The following is a 20,538-nucleotide window of genomic DNA, read 5'->3' as shown; positions in this document are numbered from 1 at the left end:
AGGTTGTTGGGTTGGCTGTAAGGGGTGGAACTAGTGGTACGCAATTCAAGATCCCACAGCTGAGCACTTCTTGCCTGAGGAGTGTTTGAAAAATTTATAATGATATATTGACTGGTTGGGTCTCCCGATTTATGATGTGTGAAAGTTGACGGAAACTGATCTTGCTTTTGTCCCACAAGTTATTGGCTTTCACAAGCCTGTGGATTCGAATGGTCAACAGTAGCAAGGGGTGATGTGGCCTGACAAGAGAAAGTTTACATCAGGTTCTAGTTGTAGAGGACTGACTGGCTAGTTGAATGTGTTTAAGAGCCATAAGTTGTAACAAGGATGTCTCCAGAGTTCACCGGCACGTAGACAGGGAAATAAGATTGCTCGCAGAAACGGCAGCAGGGGGCTGGGCACAGTTGGGCGCCAATACCTAAGTGAATCCAATCATTGAATATGACAGGATGCTGATTCTTTGCCATGTATGATATATCGCGACTATATTCAACGGAGTTGGCCGACCTGGCAGAAAAATAGAGCTTCCCGAAAGTCTAATCAAGACTCCTCCACAAGTCTCACTGACTTTCTTTGATCGAAACTTTTCTTGAGTCGAATCCCTTTGAATTTCTGCAAACGATACGGGGATCTCGTACATCGAGCCGACTTCTTTGTTGTTAAAGAGCTGCATGCCTCAGGCTGCAAGATCATTAGTGGGTAAAGTTTCCGCCAATCAGATCGCCACTTCGCTGATGCATGATCACATGACAAAGTATAAGGCACCCAGGCAAGCACATATATCGAGTATCAATTAGACTGCTTATGGAAAGCTCAACCTGGATAGAAAAGTAGCGTAGGTACCCAAGTCGAACTCTGAACCGAACCAAAAGGGGCGAAGGATCATGGTAAATGTATAAAACTGTCTCACTCCAGCGGGAGGAGAGGCTCTCCTATCATAAGCGTAAGCGAATGTACCTATGCAGGCAGTTCATCTGAGACAGAATAATGCTTCTGCGCAGAGAGCCGTCAAACAATATAAAACTAGAGCGGTTCTGTCCGGAGCAGGCGCTGTGAGGCAGTCTGTAGGCGGCGGAAATTCCCTGCGCCAAGAAGCGCGACGCACGGGCCAACTGGTCTTTCTCGAGCATCAAATCCGCCGGCCGCAATCTTCTCCGACTGAATCAACCCTTCTCTCCATCCAAGCCCTCCGCGACTCATTTCACTTGGTGGCGGAATTGCTACGGTCGGAATCTGTGATCTATATATCTCTTAGCTCTGCGGTTTCTTTATCTCCGGGGCTCGAGGTTATCGAGGCGATCATTTTTCTCCGGCTATCCTGATCGAGGCTTCGGAGCTGCGAATCTTGTCGCAATGTACAACCCTTACCAAGGTATGTCTTTTCGCGTCCCAATTCAAACTCGATGCATCTGTGCATAGTTTTGCATAGCGAATGCTGACCTTTGAAGCTCCTGGTCTGTATGGCAGGCCTCCTGACTTCGGGGCTTACCCAGGAGCACCCCCAGGCATGGGTACGTATTACCTGTTATCTCCAGCTGCTTATTATCATCATCATAACTGATTTCACAGCTCCGCCATCCGGTATGACGGCCCCTGGAACCACTCCCCCGCCAGGCTTGCAACAGGCGAATGCCCAGCAGCCAGGACGACCGGGCGGTTTCCCCGCGAACTTTCAACCCCCTCCGAACATGCCCAACATCAACTTCTCGGCCCCTGTCATTCGCCTTGGAACTTCCGGTCCGCCGAAATCTGCTACCCCAGACACAAACAAAGAACGCGAGGCTCCCGGAAGACGTGCCGGGCTGGGCTCGGCCAACCTGGATTCGCAACGCCAGAACGTACGCGATGCCATGATGCAGCTACAACCGCCGACGCGCGAAGAAATTGTGAGGACGATATTTGTCGGCGGAATCACGGAAGGCGCTGGCGGGGATGAGGGCGTCGAGAGAATTCTACGGTCTGCGGGGAACCTTAGGCGCTGGATCCGTGCTACGGATGCGGATGAAAAGCCGTGCAAGTTCGGTTTCGCAGAGTACGAGGACCCTGAAAGTCTAGGTACTGCCGTTGAAGTACTAAAGGACGTTCAAGTGCCTTTGAAAAGACAGACACCGTCGCAGGGTGATGAGGGTGAGCAGGAGGTGGAGAAGAGCACATTACTGGTAAGTTTTTCCAATTCGCGAAGAAACAACAATCAAGGCTGACTGGCTGTCTTTTTAGATTGTCGTTGACGAAAGCTCTTTGACATACTTGGAACAATACGAATCTACCAAAGGCGATCAAGACCCTGCAGAGAACCAAGCCCGACTTGACACGGCTCGTGCTACTCTCAAAGAGGTTCTTTCCGACTTGTTTAACCCCACGTCGCCCATACAGAAGGAAGAGACTTCGGTAATTGACCGTGAGGGAGATGTTGCGATGAAAGACAGCGAAGGTCAAGGGGAAGGCGGCTCGGCTGAAGTCGTGACCATCCCTATCACCATCGAAGACGAGTTGTCGGATATCCCTCCCGATATGCGGGAAACTGTTGCGAAAGAAATCTCGGCGTTCCGCGAGCGAAGCAACCGCCGAGACATTGAGCGCCTGAAGAGGGAAGAGGAGATTGAATCCATGGAGCGAGCCCGAAATGCCAGCTCCCGCGTCAACCGGCTGGCTTCCCCACCGCCATCGGCCCCCAGTGGACCCGCTGCCGGTGCAAACGGCGTGCCTCTTGGTCCCAGGGACCGTAGTATGCCGAACGCGCCTGCCGGGCCCAAGGGCTTTGGAGCTCAGATTCCCAAAGATTACCAGAAGGGGGTGTCATTTGTCAACGGTGGATCTATGAACGGTGGACCGGCCGTAAATATTGACCGCGAAGATGAGGAATCTGATGCGAGCGACGAGGAGCTGGAGCGCAGGCGCCAGGAGAAAAAGGAAGCCGAACAAGAAAAGCAGTTCCTTGACCAGGAGCGCCGCTGGCTCAACCGTGAGCGAAGCAGGACCGCAGCCCTGGAGCGAGAGAAGAAGAGAGACAAGGAAGAGGAATCCAAACTCCAGGAAGTCAAAGAAGAGGCCGATCAGCGACTCGGGCAATGGAACGACGAGGTTGAGGCCAGCCGTAAAGCCGATGACTACTACGCTGACCGGGGAGCGTGGCTGCGCAGCCGGGCCGCTTTCCGTGCGCGCGAAATCAGCATGGACGATACCGACCGAGCTGCCGAAGAGCGGGAACGCGCTCGTTCGGTCCAACAGCGCGAGCAAGCACGCGGCATGGCCGACGACTTCCTTGCTCGCCAGGCGGAGGAGCTCGAGACTCGCCCTCAGGCCCCGAGAGAGCCGCAGCGCTTCAAGCTCTCGCTCGGCGCCGCCGCGCAAAAGGCTCAAGCCGCAACCGCTCGTCGGACGGTCGCAGAAGTCGAAGGTCTACTGGAGGACGAGGAAGAGCCGCAAGCGACGGCCAGACGTCCTCTCATTCCGATCAAGTTCGACAGCGCCGCCGAGGCGGCCGGACTTACCGAAGAGGAACGTGCCCAGGCTGCCCGGCAGCTGGCAGGCGAGATCCCGGCCGACAAGGAGGGACTCTGGAAATGGGACGTCAAATGGGAGTTTGTGGACGAGAACGTTGTCAGCGAACAGCTCAAGCCCTTCGTGGAGAAGAAGATTGTGGAATACCTGGGAGTCCAGGAGCAGATGCTGGTGGACGTGGTGGAAGAGCATATCCACAAGCATGGCAGTCCTCAGGAGTTAGTGGAACAGCTCGAAGAGGTAAGTTCTCTTGATTCATCTTCCAACAGATTTTTCAGCGATTCTAACCCAACCCGTATAGGCACTCGACGAGGAGGCCGAGGTTCTGGTCCGAAAACTCTGGCGAATGATCATCTTCTTCTCGGAGAGCGAGAAGCGAGGTCTCTCCGGTTGAGCAGTACATGGCGGGTGGATAAGCTAGGCCTGGTGTGTAGCCACCCTTGTTGTTTATGCTATGGTTACGGCGGATGGAACTGCCTTTACATGGGAATGATAGGATGCTCTAATAGATATCCGCTCCAGCGAGGGGCACAATACAAACGGTACTCTTTTGGTCTTGTTCCGTAGCTCTGCTTGAGAGTTTCGTACGCACTCTATCTACGCTGCGATATTTAGGCAAGTATAATGTATAAATCACCTACATACTATAGCGATACTCCGCATGCTACACCGTAGGCATTTATAGAAAACACCCCGGAGATAGGCCGATCCTCGCCGCGTAAACCCGCAGCCTTAGGGCTGACGGCGTATCGACATTCGACAACCTCAAGTAGGTGCCTCAGGCTCTCATCCCGTCAGGAACACGGAGACCCGCCGACAATCCGATGGGCTTTTCTCATTGGTGGGAAAATGGCTCCCACGGCCAGGAAGAATTGCTCCACCAATCAGGACTGTCTTCCCCACGCTGGCGGAACAATTGCAGTCCGCGGGGGTGTTTGGAGGGGGGTGAGGGGTGACTCTTAGGTATATTTATTCTCTTCCTCCCGGGTCAAGATTGCGCCTTTTTCTTTCCTGTCCTTCGCTTCTCTTCTATCTGTGTTTCGTGTGGCAGTTTCGTGGTCATTGATCGTTGTCTTTGCGCATTGAACGGCAGGACACTCGAAAGTATCCCAATCTATCTCTATACACATTTCTATCGCGTGATACTCTACGCCCGCCACCATGGTGAAGATCACAGGTTTTACCACGAGAGACGTGAGGTTTCCGGTAAGGACTCAGAGCTCAAACACTTCTGTAATGGCATCTTGTCGCTGACCCAGAACAGACCTCCCTCGACAAGACTGGCTCCGATGCCATGAACGCCGCGGGTGACTACTCTGCCGCCTACTGCCTTGTGAACACGGACTCGCCACATGTCGGACATGGAATGGTATGAGACTAGAAGTCCCTTCCCACGACTACACAGATACTGACCGTATCCACTGACAGACCTTCACCATTGGCCGCGGAAACGAAATCGTCTGCTCCGCCATCTCCCTTCTGGCGCCCCTCGTGGTTGGAAAGGACCTGGACGAGCTCACGGCCGACTGGGGCAAGACGTGGCGCTACCTGGTCTCCGACAGCCAACTTCGATGGATCGGACCCGAGAAGGGTGTGATCCACCTCGCCCTGGGCGCCGTCGTCAATGCGCTCTGGGATCTGTGGGCGAAGACCCTTGGTAAGCCCGTCTGGCGCATCGTCGCCGAGATGAGCCCCGAGGAGTTCGTCCGCTGCATTGACTTCCGGTACATCACCGATGCTATTACGCCGGAGGAGGCCATCGCTCTGCTCAAGGAAGTCGAGTCCGGAAAGCAGGAGCGAATCAAGGAGGCGGAGCAGAGCCGGGCTGTGCCCGCGTACACGACCAGTGCTGGCTGGCTCGGATATGGCGAGGACAAGCTGAGGGCTCTGCTGAGTGAGAGCGTCGCTCAGGGATACAAGCACTTCAAGCTGAAGGTCGGAGGAAACTTGGAGGATGACAAGAAGAGACTGAGCATTGCCCGTGAGGCCATTGGATATGACAAGGGTAACATCCTGATGGTGGATGCTAACCAGGTAAGGACTTCACCTCCCACTCCTCTTCCCTTCTCCTTCTACCTTTACCGTCCCATAAGAGAAAATGTCAGACCACTGACCGAAGCACGCTTCTCAAAACAGGTCTGGTCCGTCCCCGAAGCCATCACCTGGATGCAAGAGCTCGCCGAATACAAGCCCTGGTTCATCGAAGAGCCCACCTCCCCCGACGACATCCTCGGCCACGCCGCCATCAAGAAGGCCCTCGAGAACACCCCCCACGGCACCATCGGCGTTGCCACCGGCGAGATGTGCCAGAACCGCGTGGTCTTCAAGCAGCTCCTGCAGGCAGGAGCCCTGACCGTGCTCCAGGCCGACGCCTGCCGCGTCGGCGGTGTCAACGAAGTCCTGGCCATCTTGCTGCTGGCGCGCAAGTTCGGCGTCCCTATCGTGCCGCACTCTGGTGGCGTGGGCTTGCCCGAATACACGCAGCACTTGAGCACCATCGACTACGTGGTGGTGAGCGGCAAGAAGAGTGTGCTGGAGTATGTTGACCATCTGCATGAGCACTTCGTGCACCCGTCTAGCGTGCGGGACGGATACTATGTGACTCCCTTGGAGCCTGGATATAGCGTGGAGATGAAGCCGGAGAGTATGGATGAGTTTGCCTTCCCTGGCGAGGAGGGCAAGAGCTGGTGGAGGTCACAGGCCGCGAAGCCCATTCTGGAGGGGCCTCGGATATAAGGGATTTGCTTGTGTGGTTTAATGTATATGCTTGATGTGATATGAAGGTCAATTCTTTGTTGTTAATACTGTTGTATTGAATAAAATGGTGATACTGTTCGTCTCATTCTGGATCATGATCTTGTTCATGACATAAGCACTGAATGGCTATTGCAAATATGCTATGTAGATAAATAACCTAGTCATCTTGATGAATAATACACTATGATACAATGATAGGACAGTCAGAGAAGACACCCCTCTTCAGACCGCTCTCTAGGTTTACCAGCAGCTTGGTCTCCTGGCCCCAAAGCTGCGATAGGTTTGACTAGGCGACATTCTTGCCCGTCAGCCAAATGTAAGCAGATTCGGCATCTCAGTTCCGCTATCGGAACAAGTAATGCCAACTTCGTGGCGTACGCCATGCAGCACACAGTTTCCGTGGTATATAAAGTTGTGAGTTAACGCCACTGAATACCGAGGAGCTTCAATGCTTTGCCAACTCCTGGTTTCTCAGGAGCCTGCTCGAGCACAATCCGCGAGTGACCTACAACAGAAACCAATTAGTATAAAGTAGACATCCGAGACCCAACTTGAATAACGAACCGTTCACTTCCAACGCAAGAAGATGATATTGCCAGTCATTTTGGTCATGAGACTTGATCATGTGCACAAAGACAACGCCCGAGTTGCGAGGTCCCTCGACCTGTTCACCGTTAATTCTCCGTCCAGTTGTAAACCCGGGCCGAGTAACCTACATGGAAGTTCATCTTTAAGTGTTCGCGACCCAAGCGATCCTTGTCAATCGAGCTCCTAGAAACCAGATCAGCGTTGTCGACACATCCCTAGACATGAGGGGAACATACGCAATTGGACGGTTCCGCGCCCACCTGCTCCCCGTATTCTCTCCGAAAGCTGTAATCTCCCTGCGATCTCCGAGCAAGTCCGTACACCGCGAGTCGTTCTTGATGCGTTCGACGGCCTTTTCGTACTGCCACGTCCTGCTATTCGGGGAGAAGACCTCGGTATATAGGAGGTAGAAGACTCCTCCCTAGCAACCCGGTCAGCTTCCCATCCAACCATCGCCCTATCAGAAAGTATCAGGTCCACTCACCGTCAACACCGCACCCGCCAAGACCACCACAAAGTTGAACGACTGCTGCGTTGCCCGAGCGGCCTTTTCCCGCCCGCTCAGCTCCCCCCACTCGTATCGCCCGTCGTCCGACAGGACGGTAACGTTCCTTCTCCGGGGCGTCGCAGGCCCCGAGGCACCCCGACCCATATCGCTCTGGGTCGCATACCGACGAGCCAGGTCCGTCGTGCGGGGAAGACCACCAGCAGAACGCAGGGCCAGGGCAGAGGATGCCCTCGAAAAGGCAGGGCTGGATCGAAGAGACGGATTCATGACGACGACAGCTGACCGCAGCGTCACCCGGGTTCGCGTTGAATCGCAGTAGTAGGTCGCGCAGCCGTGGGGGGCATGGAAAGATGGCAGCAAGCAGGTTGGATGGCCGCGCGCGAGACCCGGAAATTTGCAGCGACCGCCGAAGAAACGAAGCGTCGCTCGCCGCCCATTTCCAGATGTGGGGAAAGGGTGGGTCACGTGGACACCGCGGCCTGGCGGTTCAGGCCCTCAGCCGCTGCCTGAAAGTTTCGGCTCGCCGTGTGTGTATTTGCAATACGGGGCTGAGGCTGTGGGCGGCAAGCAAATTGGTGGAGGCCTCCCAGTAAGGAGGATCTGAGTGAAAAATACCCGCTCCCATTGCAAAAGCCACGGCCCGGTTCCAAACCGATTCCGACCACGTTCGCTCTCCCGAATGCATTTTGGATCCTCTTTCCTCCCTCCCTCGACTTCCTGTCTTGTCTGCGTGACGGTCTCTCTCCTTTATTTCGGGTCCTTCTTTCTCTCCCACTCGTCGCCATGAGTGCCTCCAAGGCGGAGTCTCAGAAGATCTTTGAGAAACTCAAACTCAAACCCGCTAACAAGGTGCGCAAAATTAACCCCTCCCCGCTGGGTCACTAGAGCGTCGTTATGCTGACGGTTGGTATGGCTGCATAGATATGCTTTGATTGCGGCTCCAAGAATCCCACCTGGTCGTCGGTGCCGTTCGGTATCTACCTCTGCTTGGACTGCTCCGCCAACCATCGTAACCTGGGTGTCCACATTTCCTTTGTTCGTTCCACGAACCTCGACCGTATGCGTCTCTTCCACCCCCGTGCCTCCCCAGTCGGTATTCCAATGCGATGCTAATTTGCGATCCACAGAATGGCAATGGGAGCAGCTCCGTCTTATGAAAGTCGGCGGTAACGAGTCCGCCACTAAATATTTCCAATCGCATGGCGGATCTGCCGCTCTCGCCAGCAAGGACGTCAAGGTCAAGTACACGTGCAATGCCGCCGTTAAGTACAAGGATGAATTGAAGAGACGGGCCGCGCAGGATGCTCAACTGTCAGTGCCGCATCTCGACCTTCTTTTCGCAGTTCGTGAACCTAACCATGCATTCTCGCCCTCAGGTACCCCGAAGAAGTGGAGATCACCGATGTCCCCGCCGGCGTTTCGTCGAACGGCTCTAGCACCCCTGCTGCCGACGAGGATGATTTCTTTTCCTCGTGGGACAAGCCCTCCATTAAGCGCCCCAGCAATCCTCCCTCCCGCACCGGCACCCCTCCAGTTGTCAGCCGGAATGGCACCCCGTTCCTGAACACCGCTGCCGCTGCCAATGCCAACGGCGCTCGCTCCAAGTCCCCGCTTTCGGCTTCCGATAAGGACTCCTCACCTGCTCCGGCTGCTATCCGGGCCAGCGCCTCTGTACGCAAGACTTCGTCGACGGGTCCTGCGAAGAAGGGCAGCGTTCTGGGTGCCAAGAAGGCTCCTAAACTCGGGGCCAAGAAGGTTGCTGCCGCGGAGATTATCGATTTCGACGAGGCAGAGCGGAAAGCCAAGGAGGAGGCAGAGCGCATCGAGAAACTTGGCTATGACCCCGAGGCCGAAAAGGCCGAGGCTGATGCCAAGAACAAGACGGCAAACACAGGAGCCACCGCCATTGCGTCCCCGACACCGATCAGTCCGAACAAGGGCGGCTTCGGCGCCACTAAGAGCTCCCAGGAGCGGAACTCCAACGATGTGGAGCGTCTTGGCATGGGCATTGGACGTCTTGGGTTTGGTCAAACTGTCGGCGCGAAGCCTGCTGCTCCCAAGAAGCCGGGCTTTGGGTCGGTTGGTCCCACCAGAACGGCTGCTGATGGTAGGTTATCTGCTTTTTATATGGCTGGTCTAAGCTCGATACTAACGAAGTTATGCAGATGAAGAACTTAAGCAAGCCAAGGATCGATTCGGCACCCAGAAGGGTATCTCGTCGGACGAGTTCTTTGGGCGGGAACGATTCGATCCCAACGCGCAAGCGGAGGCGAAGGAGCGCCTGCGCAACTTCGATGGTGCCACTGCTATTTCTAGTAACTCTTACTTTGGCCGACCTGAAGACGACCTTCCTGCCGGAGATGATACCTACGGAGACCTGGAAGGTGCCGCAAAGGACTTTGTTCGCCGCTTTGGCATCACGGCCGGTGATGACCTAGAAAACCTCTCTCAGATCGTTGGAGATGGAGCCGTCAAACTGCAAGGTTGGTGTGCCCTGTTGTCGTTTTGATTTCCTTGGACAAAACTAACAATGATCTAGGCGCTATCCGCAGCTATTTGAACAGCTAAATGGTTCCCATTCGCGTTATAAAACCCACACCCACAATATCGCTTACTTGGATGTTCTTCTTCTCCCATCCGTGCTACCCACAGCTCTCTTGTTCTTTTTTGAGTCATACACGGCGTTCTCATTCGTATTCCCCCACTTCAGCCTACATTCTCAATCCAATGCAACCGACTGCAACCGACAAACATAACCACTTTCACCAGAAGCGGTCCCATGAGAGTTTAAGATCTAGAACATCTCTCCGTCCTGACTTGATCCAGTCATGTTCAAGTCGGTTGCCTTTACTTTTTATTCCCATTCCCCTTGTTAGTTGCCTTTGTGGTTTTGAGTTAATTGAAAACTTTGAAATTGGCATTCCCCTTTGCTCATGTCTCTTTCCTATCCCTGACGATTTCCTGTATATTCTTTCGAAATAAGTAGGTTAGGTCGTGTTAGGAGTTGTTTTCTTTGTCGTTTTAAAATTAAACGAATCATTAAATTAAATCTTTTTATGTACTTCCTGTGTCGGAGATTGGGGGTTGCTAGATCTATACTGTAAATTGCAGCATGAATGTCTAATACCACTTCATAGTAATTGTGTATTAAAAGAAGCCAGTTTCTCACTAGTCTATTTATATAGTTATCTTGATATTGTTGAAAATATGCAAAGTCTTGACCCGTTGAATCATCGTATCACGTCAGTTCCCTTCTTCATCTTCTAAAGCGCACACATCAGCAGAGAGAGCGAGAGAGCGAGGGGGCAAACACCCCAAATCAACTTCTATATATAGCATCTGCCACTTTCGCGACCTGCCACATCTCCTTGACATCATGCACGCGCACGATATCCGCACCACCAGCAATACTAGCCGTCACGGCGGCCGCAGTGCCCCAGGTACGCTCACTGGCCTTTTCGACGCCCGTGAGCCGTCCAATGAACCTCTTCCGACTGGGGCCCATCAGCCACGGGAGGCCCTCGAGGCCGCTCTCCTGCGTCCGGAATTTCTGCAGGTCCCGCAAGATGGTGAGATCCTGGGCCTGGCCCTTCGCGAACCCGAGCCCGGGGTCGAGGATGATGCGCCAGCGTCGGATACCGGCATCTTCGGCGGCGGCGAGACGTTCGTGCAGCTCGGTCGTGGTGTCGTGGATGACGCCGTTCGGGTATTCGGTGAGTTTGGTCATGTTGGAAGGCGTGCCGCGCATGTGCATGAGGATGACGGTCTTGCCGGTGCGTGCCATGGTGGGTAGCATGTCTGGGTCCAGGAGGCCTGCGGAGACGTCGTTGATGATGTCGGCGCCGGCGGCGCAGGCTTCCTCCGCGACGCGCGCGCGGTACGTGTCGATGCTGATGGCGATGTTGGCGGCTTCGGGGATCGAGGTGCGAATGTGTCGGATGGCGGGGATGACGCGGGCGAGTTCTTCGGCTTCGCCGACGGGTTCGGATCCTGGGCGTGTGCTTTCTCCGCCGATGTCGATGATGGTAGCGCCGGCGGCGATGAACTGGCGGACGGTGGTGGTGAGGGTGGAGAAGTCAGAGGAGAAGTGCTTGCCGCCATCGGAGAAGGAATCGGGGGTGAGGTTGAGGATGGCCATGACGTGGGTGGGACGGCGGGGGTCGGTGGAGTGTAAGGTAGGGAAGCTTTTGGAGATGTAGGTTGTTGATACGGGGGTGGGGTCTGGCGGAGGGAGAGAGTTCAGGTGGGATAGGTAAGTGGTTTCGTGACCAGGGAAGGGAGGGCGTTCATGAGGGATGAGTCTGGCGGTGTTTTCGGTTAGATTGTGATTCTTTTTGATGATCATATCAAGGACTCCACGTACTGGCTTAGAGGCCGTAGAACAAAGTCCCTTTCGAGCATCAACTTGTGCGGAATGTTGAGTCGCTCGTGGGAGAAGACTTGCTGGTCGTAGAGCAGAATGTCTAGGTCGATGGATCGGGGACCCTTGTCGATCAACTTCTTCCTTCCCAGATCAATCTCGATCGACTGAATGGCGTCTAGCAGCTCAAGGGGCTCTAGGCTGGTCTCGACCTGATTCATTGTCAAGACCAGTGCACGGACGAGCTTGACTGGGAGACAGGAAACAAACCTCGCAAACGCCATTCATGAACGCATCCTGGTCGAGAACGTACATCGGCGCCGTCTCAAAGAGTGAGCTGGTCCTTTTCACTCTGATTCCAGCCCGATCCATTTCTCGACAGGCCGCCTCGATCATTTCCACTCGATCACCCATGTTGCTTCCCAGAGCTATGAAAGCTCGGTGGGCGGGGGTCTCGACCGAGCTCATCCTGGCATTGGAGGGCGCTATTAAGCCATTGGAGAAGCCTCGGGTAGGCACGGATGGCTTTAGAGGCCCATTCTTGGACGTAGGTGCATTAGAATTGGAGAATGATCGTCTGTCAAGAGAACTAGTCGATGGGGTCGCTGATTGCACAGATTAGTTTCGTCAGATGGGTGGATGATAGATGCCAATGGCAGATGTTTGAACAGAGTGAAATTATGCATGCAAGGAGAGCTTGCACAGTAGGGTCTCAAGCGCTGATCAAGTGAACATACTAGACTGAGAGGTATAGAGGGTTCTATCCAGATGTTAATATAGAAGCAAGGGCGGGGGAGGGGTCAAGGACAGACGCGTTCCTATTCCGAAGACCTACCTCTTGACGGTTCTTGGAAGTGATCCGCAGGCCCTTCTATGAGCAGGAAGGTGCAGAAGACCCGCACTGGAGGATCGCCATAGATGAGAGCCGGAACCCATTTCTGACTACGAAAATGGTCGAGAATGCGACTGTCGACTACGTCATGTGGAAAAAAGTTGCCGCGCGGAAGACGCGGGATCAGCTGACCGGGGCGTGACCAGTTCCCGCGCGGTTAGTCATCGGCAGTGCAAACTCCGGGGAATTTCTGGCTCAAATCAAATGTTGGACCGAGGCTTTTCTGGCTGACGCTCTTCGCCCTCGGTCCCTCGGCCTCCCTATAAAGAATCAACCCATTGTCTTTCTTTCCCCACACTTTCTGACACCTCTCTCTTTTTTCCAATACCTTATTCCTATCTGTCAATATCAAATTTGTTCCTTCTTTCATCAGTATACCCATCTTCGCATTCCATCATGGCCTCTCCTCGTAAGCATTTCCACCCACGCCCTCCGCACGCCTCTCCGCATGTGAACGGGGCGCGTGACCCCAAAGCCTGTCGAGGACACTCCCTCTAACTCAAAGTTTGACAGAGCAAATCCGCACTACCCTCACTGATCAGCTCAAGATCAACCACCCCATCCTGCTGGCAGGTATGAACGTGGCCGCCGGCCCTAAGTTGGCCGCTGCGGTCACCAACGCTGGTGGTCTCGGTGTTATCGGTGGTGTCGGCTACACCCCTGAGATGCTTAAGGAACAGATCTCCGAGCTCAAGAGCTATCTGAACGACAAGAACGCCCCCTTCGGTGTTGACCTTCTGCTTCCCCAGGTCGGAGGAAGCGCACGCAAGACCAAGTAAGAATCCCTCATGCAGCAACCGTCTTGTCGGAGCAAGAATCATGGATGCTAATACGTTCTTTTTCATCAGCTACGACTACACCAAGGGCAAGCTAAACGAGCTCGTTGATATCATCATTGAGAGCGGCGCGAAGCTCTTCGTTTCTGCCGTCGGTATCCCTCCCAAGCATGTCGTCGATCGTCTCCACAGCGCCGGTATCTTGTACATGAACATGATTGGTCACCCCAAGCACGTCCAGAAGTCGCTTGATGCCGGTGCCGATATTATCTGCGCCCAGGGTGGTGAGGGTGGTGGACACACTGGTGATGTCCCGACCACCGTTCTCATTCCCACCGTTGCCAAGCTCTGCCAGGGCAAGAAGAGTCCCTTGACCGGTCTTCCCGTGCAAGTTGTCGCTGCTGGTGGTCTGTTCAACGGAAACTCGGTCGCCGCTGCTCTCATGCTTGGTGCCTCTGCCGTTTGGATTGGTACTCGCTTCATCTTGTCCGACGAGGCCGGTGCCCCCGTTGCTCACCAGGAGGCTGTCCGTACCGCCGGGTTTGAGGATAACGTTCGCACCATCATCTTCACCGTAAGTCTTTCTGAGCTACGAGCGAAATAGAAGAGTATGCGCTAACTATTCATAGGGCCGTCCCCTGCGTGTCCGCAACAATGAATACATCAAGAACTGGGAGGAGAACCGCCAGGAAGAGATCAAGCAACTGACCGCCAAGGGTATCATCCCCGTCGAGCACGACTTCGAGAACCTGCCCGACGATGTTGATGATGAGACCCTGGACAATGCTCGTCCTTTCCTGATGGGCAAGGTTGCCGCCGTTGTGTCGGAGAAGAAGCCTGCCAAGGCTATTGTTGACGAACTCGTCACGGATGCCGCTGCTCTGTTGCAGAAGGGCAACAAGATGCTTGCTAAGCTGTAAATAATTTGATACCTCCACTTTCATTTCGGGATTGGGGTCGGGAGCATTTTGATGCATATTCCAATGATGTTCTATGACCGTGGGTTGCAGCGTTTGCTTTTTCTAAATTATATCATTGATTGTTCTTTTGATAGAAAATATTGATTTAGTTTCAACCACGCGTCTGGGTCTGAGTTAATTGTAGATATGAGTAGCTCTTCACTCCTGTTTTATGGAAGGAGAAAGCCATGCTTGAATCAATTATTATTCCGAGAGACGCAAGTTCGAGAACAAACACGCAGCCTCTGTCGGGAATTAGCAACCCCCTTTGGACATGGTACATCACGTGCAGATGGCTCGGTCTGTTCGGCAGGTACGGAAGAGCATGTGGTCACATCAAGTGCCTGAGGTGTAATATGCCAAGCATTTCGCCGATTGTCTACCAGTGGTCATTTCATGTATGCAGGAGCTGAGAGGCCTCTTCTCCCTACGACAAGCATCTTGGCGATCTCGATTAGTTGAATTATTTCATCTTTATAACCCACAGTTTTCTTTGCGAGCAGCACGCCTACGAAATGTAGTGAAGGAGCTATGGAGTGGACACAAACACTTTGTATATATTGTTCACCCGCGCGGCTTCAGACCCAGTGCCATTAAAAAGAAGATACGCCAAACAAATCACTATCTCCATGCTAATGACATCACCCCAATAAAGCTGGTTTCCCTTATCGCAAGAATCAGCTACGTCCGAATTGAGACTAGAACGTCCATCCTCTATCATCGGCAAGCTCCAATGAGAATCCAGCCATATTGATCCTTCATATTGCGGGAAGATTGGCACCTGCATAAGCCCGAAACTTCGCCATAGCTTGGTTGATAGTGGTGTTGCAGTTGCAGGGGGCAATGCGGCGAGGCCCGATCTTGTTCATCCTCGTGGCAGCGTAGGTTTCCGATAGCGTGGGGTAGTTTGAGTTCCTGGGGAACTTGACAATTTTCTAGGTAGGAGGGCAGGAGATTGAATCTAAGAGGTGGAACAATATATAGACTAAAGATGTTATTGATGCGATGATAGCAGACAACATATATTGGGACGCAATGGCTAGATATTCAATAGTGTTCATTATATAACGCCCTTTACCTAGGCACAGTAAACTATATAATATCATTCCACTGGTTTTTGCGAATTACAAGCAGGAGTTTGGCCCGTTGTGTAGGGATCTACCCCGATCGGCCAGCGATGGATGTTGAATAGGGTGAAAAAGTTGTCTATCGGTGATGACCGGTATCCAGACTTCCAATGGAAGATGATTTCAGATCCAAGATAGGAGAGATAGTAGGGAATTTTCGAGATATCCCATGAACGCAGCAGTGACGTGCACTGTTATCATAACATATCTGCAGTTGCCTATCATGGACGAAAGGCTTATCAAAAAGTAAAAATCGCCACGGGCCCACCTGCGTCTGTCAGGGACCGGCACCAATCAGGGCAGGTGCGATCCAGCCCATGTGGTGCTTGGCCCTCCAAGTCGAAACGCTAGTGACGAATCAGGGAGTCGGGATGGGGCCGGATGGGGCCGGCCACGACCCAAAGCGGGACAAGCGTGAGTCCGTTAGGGTTAGCCAACGTAGCCAACTTAGCCAAGGCGGGCCCGTTGGGATTCTCGAAACGAACACAAAAAGAAAAAAGGCTTGACTCGGGGAGAAAGTCGGCACACGCGACAAGTCCGAAGATACGCGCTCGCGGTCATTCTCCGACTGGTGGTTCCTGCTGGATCGGGTCAGCTCCCACTGTGGGCCGTCGGAAGGATGTGACTGTGCGGAACAGAATTTGTCTTAGTTCCAGCCTTCCAGCTGGTAGTTATTAGTAGCTGTCCCTCCTCCCCTCTGTCGAAGAAAAGAAAGAAAGAAAAAAGAACCATGTGAGACACCATCTATTTCTCCTCCGTCCCTTTCCCTTTCCCCCTCCTTCGAAGTACCCTTCGTGGTCGTTGTGAGCTCGCTCAATTGCCTCGTCCATCCATTCCGTCTCCCCAAGTCTCCTCCTTCACTGGTGGGGATTTTCGTGCCGACACCCATATACAATCGTTGAAACACGGTTCTGTCGGATCCCGATCTCGACGCGATGTTTGGGGGCAGTAGCAGTGACCCCGACCTCGAAAAGGCCCCTCAGGTGGCCAAGCTCCCCGCCGACGATAGTAGCGATGGAGCTGTTCCTGGAGAGAGTTTTGCCTATGGCGACTCTCTCTACGCAAAGGTGCAACGACTGGCAGGAAAGCTCAACATCGAGCAGCGCGGTATCGAACGGGTACCGGCGGAAGAGCAAACGGACACGTCCTATTTCAATATTGGCAGCATGGTGTGTTTCTAGCCTTATTGCATTTGTCTGACGCCGGCTTTTGCCTGGCATGACAAGAATGCCCTCCCAACTGACCCGTCGCAGTGGCTGGCGGCCAACATGGTAGTCAGTTCTTTCGCCATCGGTGTCCTCGGGAAATCCCTCTTCAAACTCGGCTTCGTTGATGCCATCCTGGTCTGCCTCTTCTTCAACCTGCTGGGTATCATGACCGTCTGCTTCTTTTCGTGTTTCGGTCCTCCCTTCGGTCTTCGACAAATGGTACTCTCAAGATTCTGGTTCGGTTGGTGGGCAACCAAATTTAGTAAGTACCTAACCGATAACTGTTTCTCCAAGAAAGACAAATGCTTACATTCTCTTTTTTCAGTTGCCTGTCTGAATGTGTTGGCTTGTGTGGGCTGGTCCGCCGCCAACTCCATTGTAGGTGCCCAGCTCTTGAACGCGGTCAACAGTGACGTGCCGGGATTTGCGGGTATCCTCATCATAGCTTTCTGTACCCTCTTCGTCACGTTCGCAGGATACAAAGTGGTCCATATGTATGAGTATTGGAGCTGGATCCCCACGTTCATCGTCTTCATGATTGTGTTCGGGATGTTTGCCCATTCCGGAGATTTCAGGAATATCCCGATGGGGGTTGGAACATCTGAGATTGGGGGTTGTCTGTCGTTTGGCTCCACTGTATACGGCTTCGCTACTGGATGGACCAGTTATGCTGCTGATTACACCGTGTATCAGCCCGCCAACCGCAGTCGCCGCAAGATCTTTTTCTCCGCCTGGGCCGGACTCATCCTTCCTCTGCTCTTCACCCAGATGCTGGGTATTGCGATCATGACCGCGACGTCCATCGACGACGGCAACAACAAATATCAGTTGGGTTATTCGACATCCGGAAATGGCGGTTTGCTCAACGCCGTTCTCGAGCCGCTTGGCGGTTTCGGAAAGTTTTGCTTGGTCATTCTTGCTCTTTCCATCATCGCCAACAATTGTCCCAACATTTACTCTGTCGCTCTTACCCTTCAGGTTCTGACTCGGTACTCCCCGAAAGTTCCCCGTTTCATCTGGGTGTTTCTGGGTTCCTGCGCCTCGATTGCTATTGGAATTCCAGGATACTCTTATTTTGAAACGATTCTGGAAAACTTCATGAACTTTATCGCATACTGGCTTGCCATATACTCGGGCATCTCCCTCACCGACCATTTCGTCTTCAAGCGAGGCTTTTCGGGATACCGTATTGAGATATACGACAAGCCCGACAAGCTGCCCCCTGGCATTGCCGCTGCCCTTGCTTTTGGGTTCGGCGTTGCCGGCATGATCACCGGAATGAGCCAGTCGTGGTGGGTGGGACCCATTGCATTACATGCGGGCAAAGTCCCCTCTGGCGGTGACATTGGCTTCGAACTGGCCTTCGCCTTCGCCTCGGTGTCGTATATGGTATTACGGCCCATCGAGATAAGGATATTTGGTCGGTAAATGGGGTTTTGTTGCAGGATTCGTTTATGCATATATAGATTGTTTTGTTATATTCGGCCATTTGCTTTATTGCATAGTTTCATGTGGAAATGTCGCGCTAGGGTTATGTGACTGGGACTGTAAATAGATGTTTAATTGATGCCAATGATGCATTTACTCAATGAGAATCGACTGAATCTGAAGTTCATGTCATGGAAACAAAACTTTTTGAAAAAGAAGAACGAAATTGAAGCACGAAATCATCAACTTGGTCCTCGACTAAAACGTTCCCGTCGCAAAACCGATCGAAAATGATAACACCCCCCCCCAACCTGATCAATAGCAGCACGAGACCAACCATCTCCGCTCATCGAAAGACGCTGACCAAAGAATCCACCCACACCAGGCTTCATGCCGGACGCTGAGTATCGTCAACTTTAACCGTAACTGAAGGCAGGTCTGAGTTGACGCGAATAAGAATAGTGGCTTTCTCGATCAGAATGTCGTGCTTTCCCTTCTGACCACGTATTTACAGTGCAGGAAACATGACGAGGAGCAGTTTTCCGATTTCTGCAGTCTCGTGCACATGGTTGTATTTATTTTTCGAAATCTTGTTATGAGTCGCAACGTCCATGATGTTAAAACAGTCTAGGTGTCCTTTGCGAACAATACAACCCGGGAAGTTGTTCATACGCCAAAGCCATTTGTACTTCTCCGGAGAGCAGCTCAATTCTATAGCAAGTTCCGCGGCCGGGATGAGAATCTGCTCTTCGAGGCTCGAGAATTTGTGGTCTTCGTCAAATTCGAATTGGAAGTCGAAGAAACCAAATATCTCGCGCAACTTCGCTTTCAGTTTTGAGCACTTCATCTGCACATAATCCTGCTGTTGTTGGCCCGAAACATAGGCTCGAATTGTATCCGATCTCCATAGATTGACGAGTTCTTGATCTACAGAAGTTAGTTCGAAAATCTTCATTTTGAAGGTCTTTTACATACCTTTCTTCGGGTCAATTTTGGTAATACCCGTGTCGAGTTTCTGCAAAACACGTAGATCATCCGAGGATGCAATAACAAGAGGCATGAATAGCGTTTGGCAAATGTGCCACCAAGTTATGCTTATCAAGATCTCTGACTGTGCAACGAAAAGCCACCCTGGGTATTCCATTCCCCAGGTGTTGGTCCCTTTAGGAAACTGGAACTTGCCATAGGCCAAGTCCAATGAATGTTGGAAATCTTCATCATTAGGAAATTCCTCAGCCCAATTTGACACACTTTCTTGAAGTTCAATAACCTTCTCCCGAATGGTCGTGTCGGAAAGCTGATAGTCTGGTATGAATCTGGACAGGCGCATTTGACAGGCTTGGAGCTCAGCCTCCAACATTTGGATGTGCTGGTTTGCATCCTTCAGCGGCTGGTCCGTCTTGTGTATTTCCTCGGTGGACTTTTCTAGCAAATTCCAAATGTACTTTGGAACTTCCAGTAGCCAAGACGCGACGCTTTTGAGCGCCTGCCAAATGCTTTCGGCGGCATGCATCTTGGCGGTGGTTTCCCGGAACACAAGTATGAGATTTTTGGGCTATGAGTCGTAGGCTGGGTAAGAGCTCCGCTCTAAAAGACCGTCAATAAATCGAATGGCATCTGGAAGAGAAAGTGCACTCACTTCGGTGGCTTCGTTTTTCGCTCCTCTGAGATCCGTAGTTTTGTGCTTTCGGAGATATGATGACAGATGATCAGATGAGGCGAAGAAAGACAAGGGATATAGAATCAGTTGTCTTCCTATACCCTACGCATAAAACAGAGGCGAGAAACAAAAGTGATAGCGAGTCACGAGTTGAAGAAGTTGGGTTCCTTCCAGTTTCGAAGACCGCCTTTCATCACTCGAAGTACTTCACGGCAACTCTTCCTCGCACCTTGTTCTTTTTAGACCTCACCTTTACTTCTATACCCCACCTTCTATCAGTACTATACTTCCTACCTGGCTATCACTCATCTTTCATCTTGACTTCTATCTCTAACCCTCGCACTCACACCTACTCGAAGTGATAGACCTCACTGCACAATTACACTTCTACTTTGCACCATCCCGAGAAGAAAGTCGTCTCATTGGGATTACTCAGCTCTGACTATATCAACACTTGATGCCCTGATATCATTTCAACTTCATTCTAACCCCATACACATTCCAGCCGCTAGAAAAACACATTCAGGATACACTGTGTCAGCGAGCAACCAAAGTACTAAAGCCTAATTACGATCAACCAGCTAAGCCTACTATTAGAACACCAAAATGGTCAATGCATTGGCCATTAGAAAGAAGGCCTTCGTTGCTTTGGATTTTGGTACAACCTTCTCGGGTGTTGCATGGGCTCTTATAGACAATGTAAGTGGTCTAGAAATCAGATTGCATTTTTTGATACATACTGACGAATTCTAGCCCGACAGACACCACGTCATA

At 52.4% G+C, this 20,538-nt stretch overlaps 8 protein-coding genes across 11 annotated transcripts; 5 read left to right on the top strand and 3 right to left on the bottom strand.

Annotated features, from left to right (window-relative positions):
• Nucleotides 1-1,167: 1,167 nt before the first annotated feature.
• On the top strand, nucleotides 1,168-4,430 carry LDX57_009823 (uncharacterized protein). Of its 2 annotated transcripts, XM_046091564.1 has the most exons (5): nucleotides 1,168-1,372; nucleotides 1,449-1,511; nucleotides 1,570-2,159; nucleotides 2,218-3,741; nucleotides 3,803-4,430. In XM_046091564.1, the coding sequence occupies exons 1-5, from the start codon at nucleotides 1,354-1,356 to the stop codon at nucleotides 3,893-3,895; spliced, it is 2,289 nt and encodes a 762-aa protein (XP_045947542.1). In that variant the 5' UTR covers nucleotides 1,168-1,353; the 3' UTR covers nucleotides 3,896-4,430. The 2 variants fall into 2 exon arrangements, with proteins under 2 accessions (XP_045947542.1, XP_045947541.1); XM_046091565.1 differs by having other exon boundaries at nucleotides 2,218-4,430.
• Nucleotides 4,431-4,452: 22 nt separating this feature from the next.
• LGD1 (mandelate racemase/muconate lactonizing enzyme family protein) lies at nucleotides 4,453-6,355 on the top strand. The gene is made up of 3 exons (XM_046091563.1): nucleotides 4,453-4,707; nucleotides 4,766-4,870; nucleotides 4,930-6,355. The coding sequence occupies exons 1-3, from the start codon at nucleotides 4,663-4,665 to the stop codon at nucleotides 6,235-6,237; spliced, it is 1,458 nt and encodes a 485-aa protein (XP_045947540.1). The 5' UTR covers nucleotides 4,453-4,662; the 3' UTR covers nucleotides 6,238-6,355.
• Nucleotides 6,356-7,833, bottom strand: tim21. Its single transcript, XM_046091562.1, has 5 exons — nucleotides 7,331-7,833; nucleotides 7,083-7,267; nucleotides 6,975-7,029; nucleotides 6,823-6,922; nucleotides 6,356-6,763 (listed from the first exon to the last, which is right to left on the bottom strand). Exons 1-5 carry the CDS (start codon nucleotides 7,619-7,621, stop codon nucleotides 6,678-6,680), a joined length of 717 nt encoding a protein of 238 aa, XP_045947539.1. The 5' UTR covers nucleotides 7,622-7,833; the 3' UTR covers nucleotides 6,356-6,677.
• Nucleotides 7,834-8,042: 209 nt separating this feature from the next.
• GLO3 (ADP-ribosylation factor GTPase-activating protein) lies at nucleotides 8,043-10,387 on the top strand. Its single transcript, XM_046091561.1, has 5 exons — nucleotides 8,043-8,203; nucleotides 8,276-8,411; nucleotides 8,482-8,665; nucleotides 8,731-9,837; nucleotides 9,894-10,387. Exons 1-4 carry the CDS (start codon nucleotides 8,138-8,140, stop codon nucleotides 9,521-9,523), a joined length of 1,179 nt encoding a protein of 392 aa, XP_045947538.1. The 5' UTR covers nucleotides 8,043-8,137; the 3' UTR covers nucleotides 9,524-9,837; nucleotides 9,894-10,387.
• Nucleotides 10,388-10,480: 93 nt separating this feature from the next.
• On the bottom strand, nucleotides 10,481-12,749 carry FOL1. Of its 2 annotated transcripts, XM_046091559.1 has the most exons (5): nucleotides 12,550-12,749; nucleotides 12,452-12,474; nucleotides 11,985-12,319; nucleotides 11,718-11,926; nucleotides 10,481-11,655 (listed from the first exon to the last, which is right to left on the bottom strand). In XM_046091559.1, exons 1-5 carry the CDS (start codon nucleotides 12,648-12,650, stop codon nucleotides 10,674-10,676), a joined length of 1,650 nt encoding a protein of 549 aa, XP_045947536.1. In that variant the 5' UTR covers nucleotides 12,651-12,749; the 3' UTR covers nucleotides 10,481-10,673. The 2 variants fall into 2 exon arrangements, with proteins under 2 accessions (XP_045947536.1, XP_045947537.1); XM_046091560.1 differs by having other exon boundaries at nucleotides 12,452-12,749.
• Nucleotides 12,750-13,002: 253 nt separating this feature from the next.
• LDX57_009818 (nitronate monooxygenase) lies at nucleotides 13,003-14,302 on the top strand (the record flags this gene model as incomplete). Its single annotated transcript, XM_046091558.1, has 4 exons — nucleotides 13,003-13,015; nucleotides 13,120-13,381; nucleotides 13,455-13,956; nucleotides 14,012-14,302. 4 exons carry the CDS (start codon nucleotides 13,003-13,005, stop codon nucleotides 14,300-14,302), a joined length of 1,068 nt encoding a protein of 355 aa, XP_045947535.1.
• Nucleotides 14,303-15,958: 1,656 nt separating this feature from the next.
• FCY21 (cytosine permease) lies at nucleotides 15,959-18,348 on the top strand. Of its 2 annotated transcripts, XM_046091557.1 has the most exons (3): nucleotides 15,959-16,637; nucleotides 16,722-16,938; nucleotides 17,002-18,348. In XM_046091557.1, the coding sequence occupies exons 1-3, from the start codon at nucleotides 16,404-16,406 to the stop codon at nucleotides 18,102-18,104; spliced, it is 1,554 nt and encodes a 517-aa protein (XP_045947533.1). In that variant the 5' UTR covers nucleotides 15,959-16,403; the 3' UTR covers nucleotides 18,105-18,348. The 2 variants fall into 2 exon arrangements, with proteins under 2 accessions (XP_045947533.1, XP_045947534.1); XM_046091556.1 differs by having other exon boundaries at nucleotides 15,959-16,938.
• A 264-nt stretch (nucleotides 18,349-18,612) lies between these two features.
• LDX57_009815 (uncharacterized protein) lies at nucleotides 18,613-19,617 on the bottom strand (the record flags this gene model as incomplete). Its single annotated transcript, XM_046091555.1, has 2 exons — nucleotides 18,613-19,031; nucleotides 19,080-19,617. 2 exons carry the CDS (start codon nucleotides 19,615-19,617, stop codon nucleotides 18,613-18,615), a joined length of 957 nt encoding a protein of 318 aa, XP_045947532.1.
• Between the last annotated feature and the right edge of the window lie 921 nt (nucleotides 19,618-20,538).

Source organism: Aspergillus melleus, assembly GCF_016097325.1.
Source record: "Aspergillus melleus strain CBS 546.65 chromosome Unknown contig6, whole genome shotgun sequence".
Classification (NCBI taxonomy): Eukaryota; Fungi; Ascomycota; class Eurotiomycetes; order Eurotiales; family Aspergillaceae; genus Aspergillus; species Aspergillus melleus.
The sequence above is the reverse complement of the archived record's forward strand: the minus strand, read 5'-3'. Positions and strand labels throughout refer to the sequence as shown.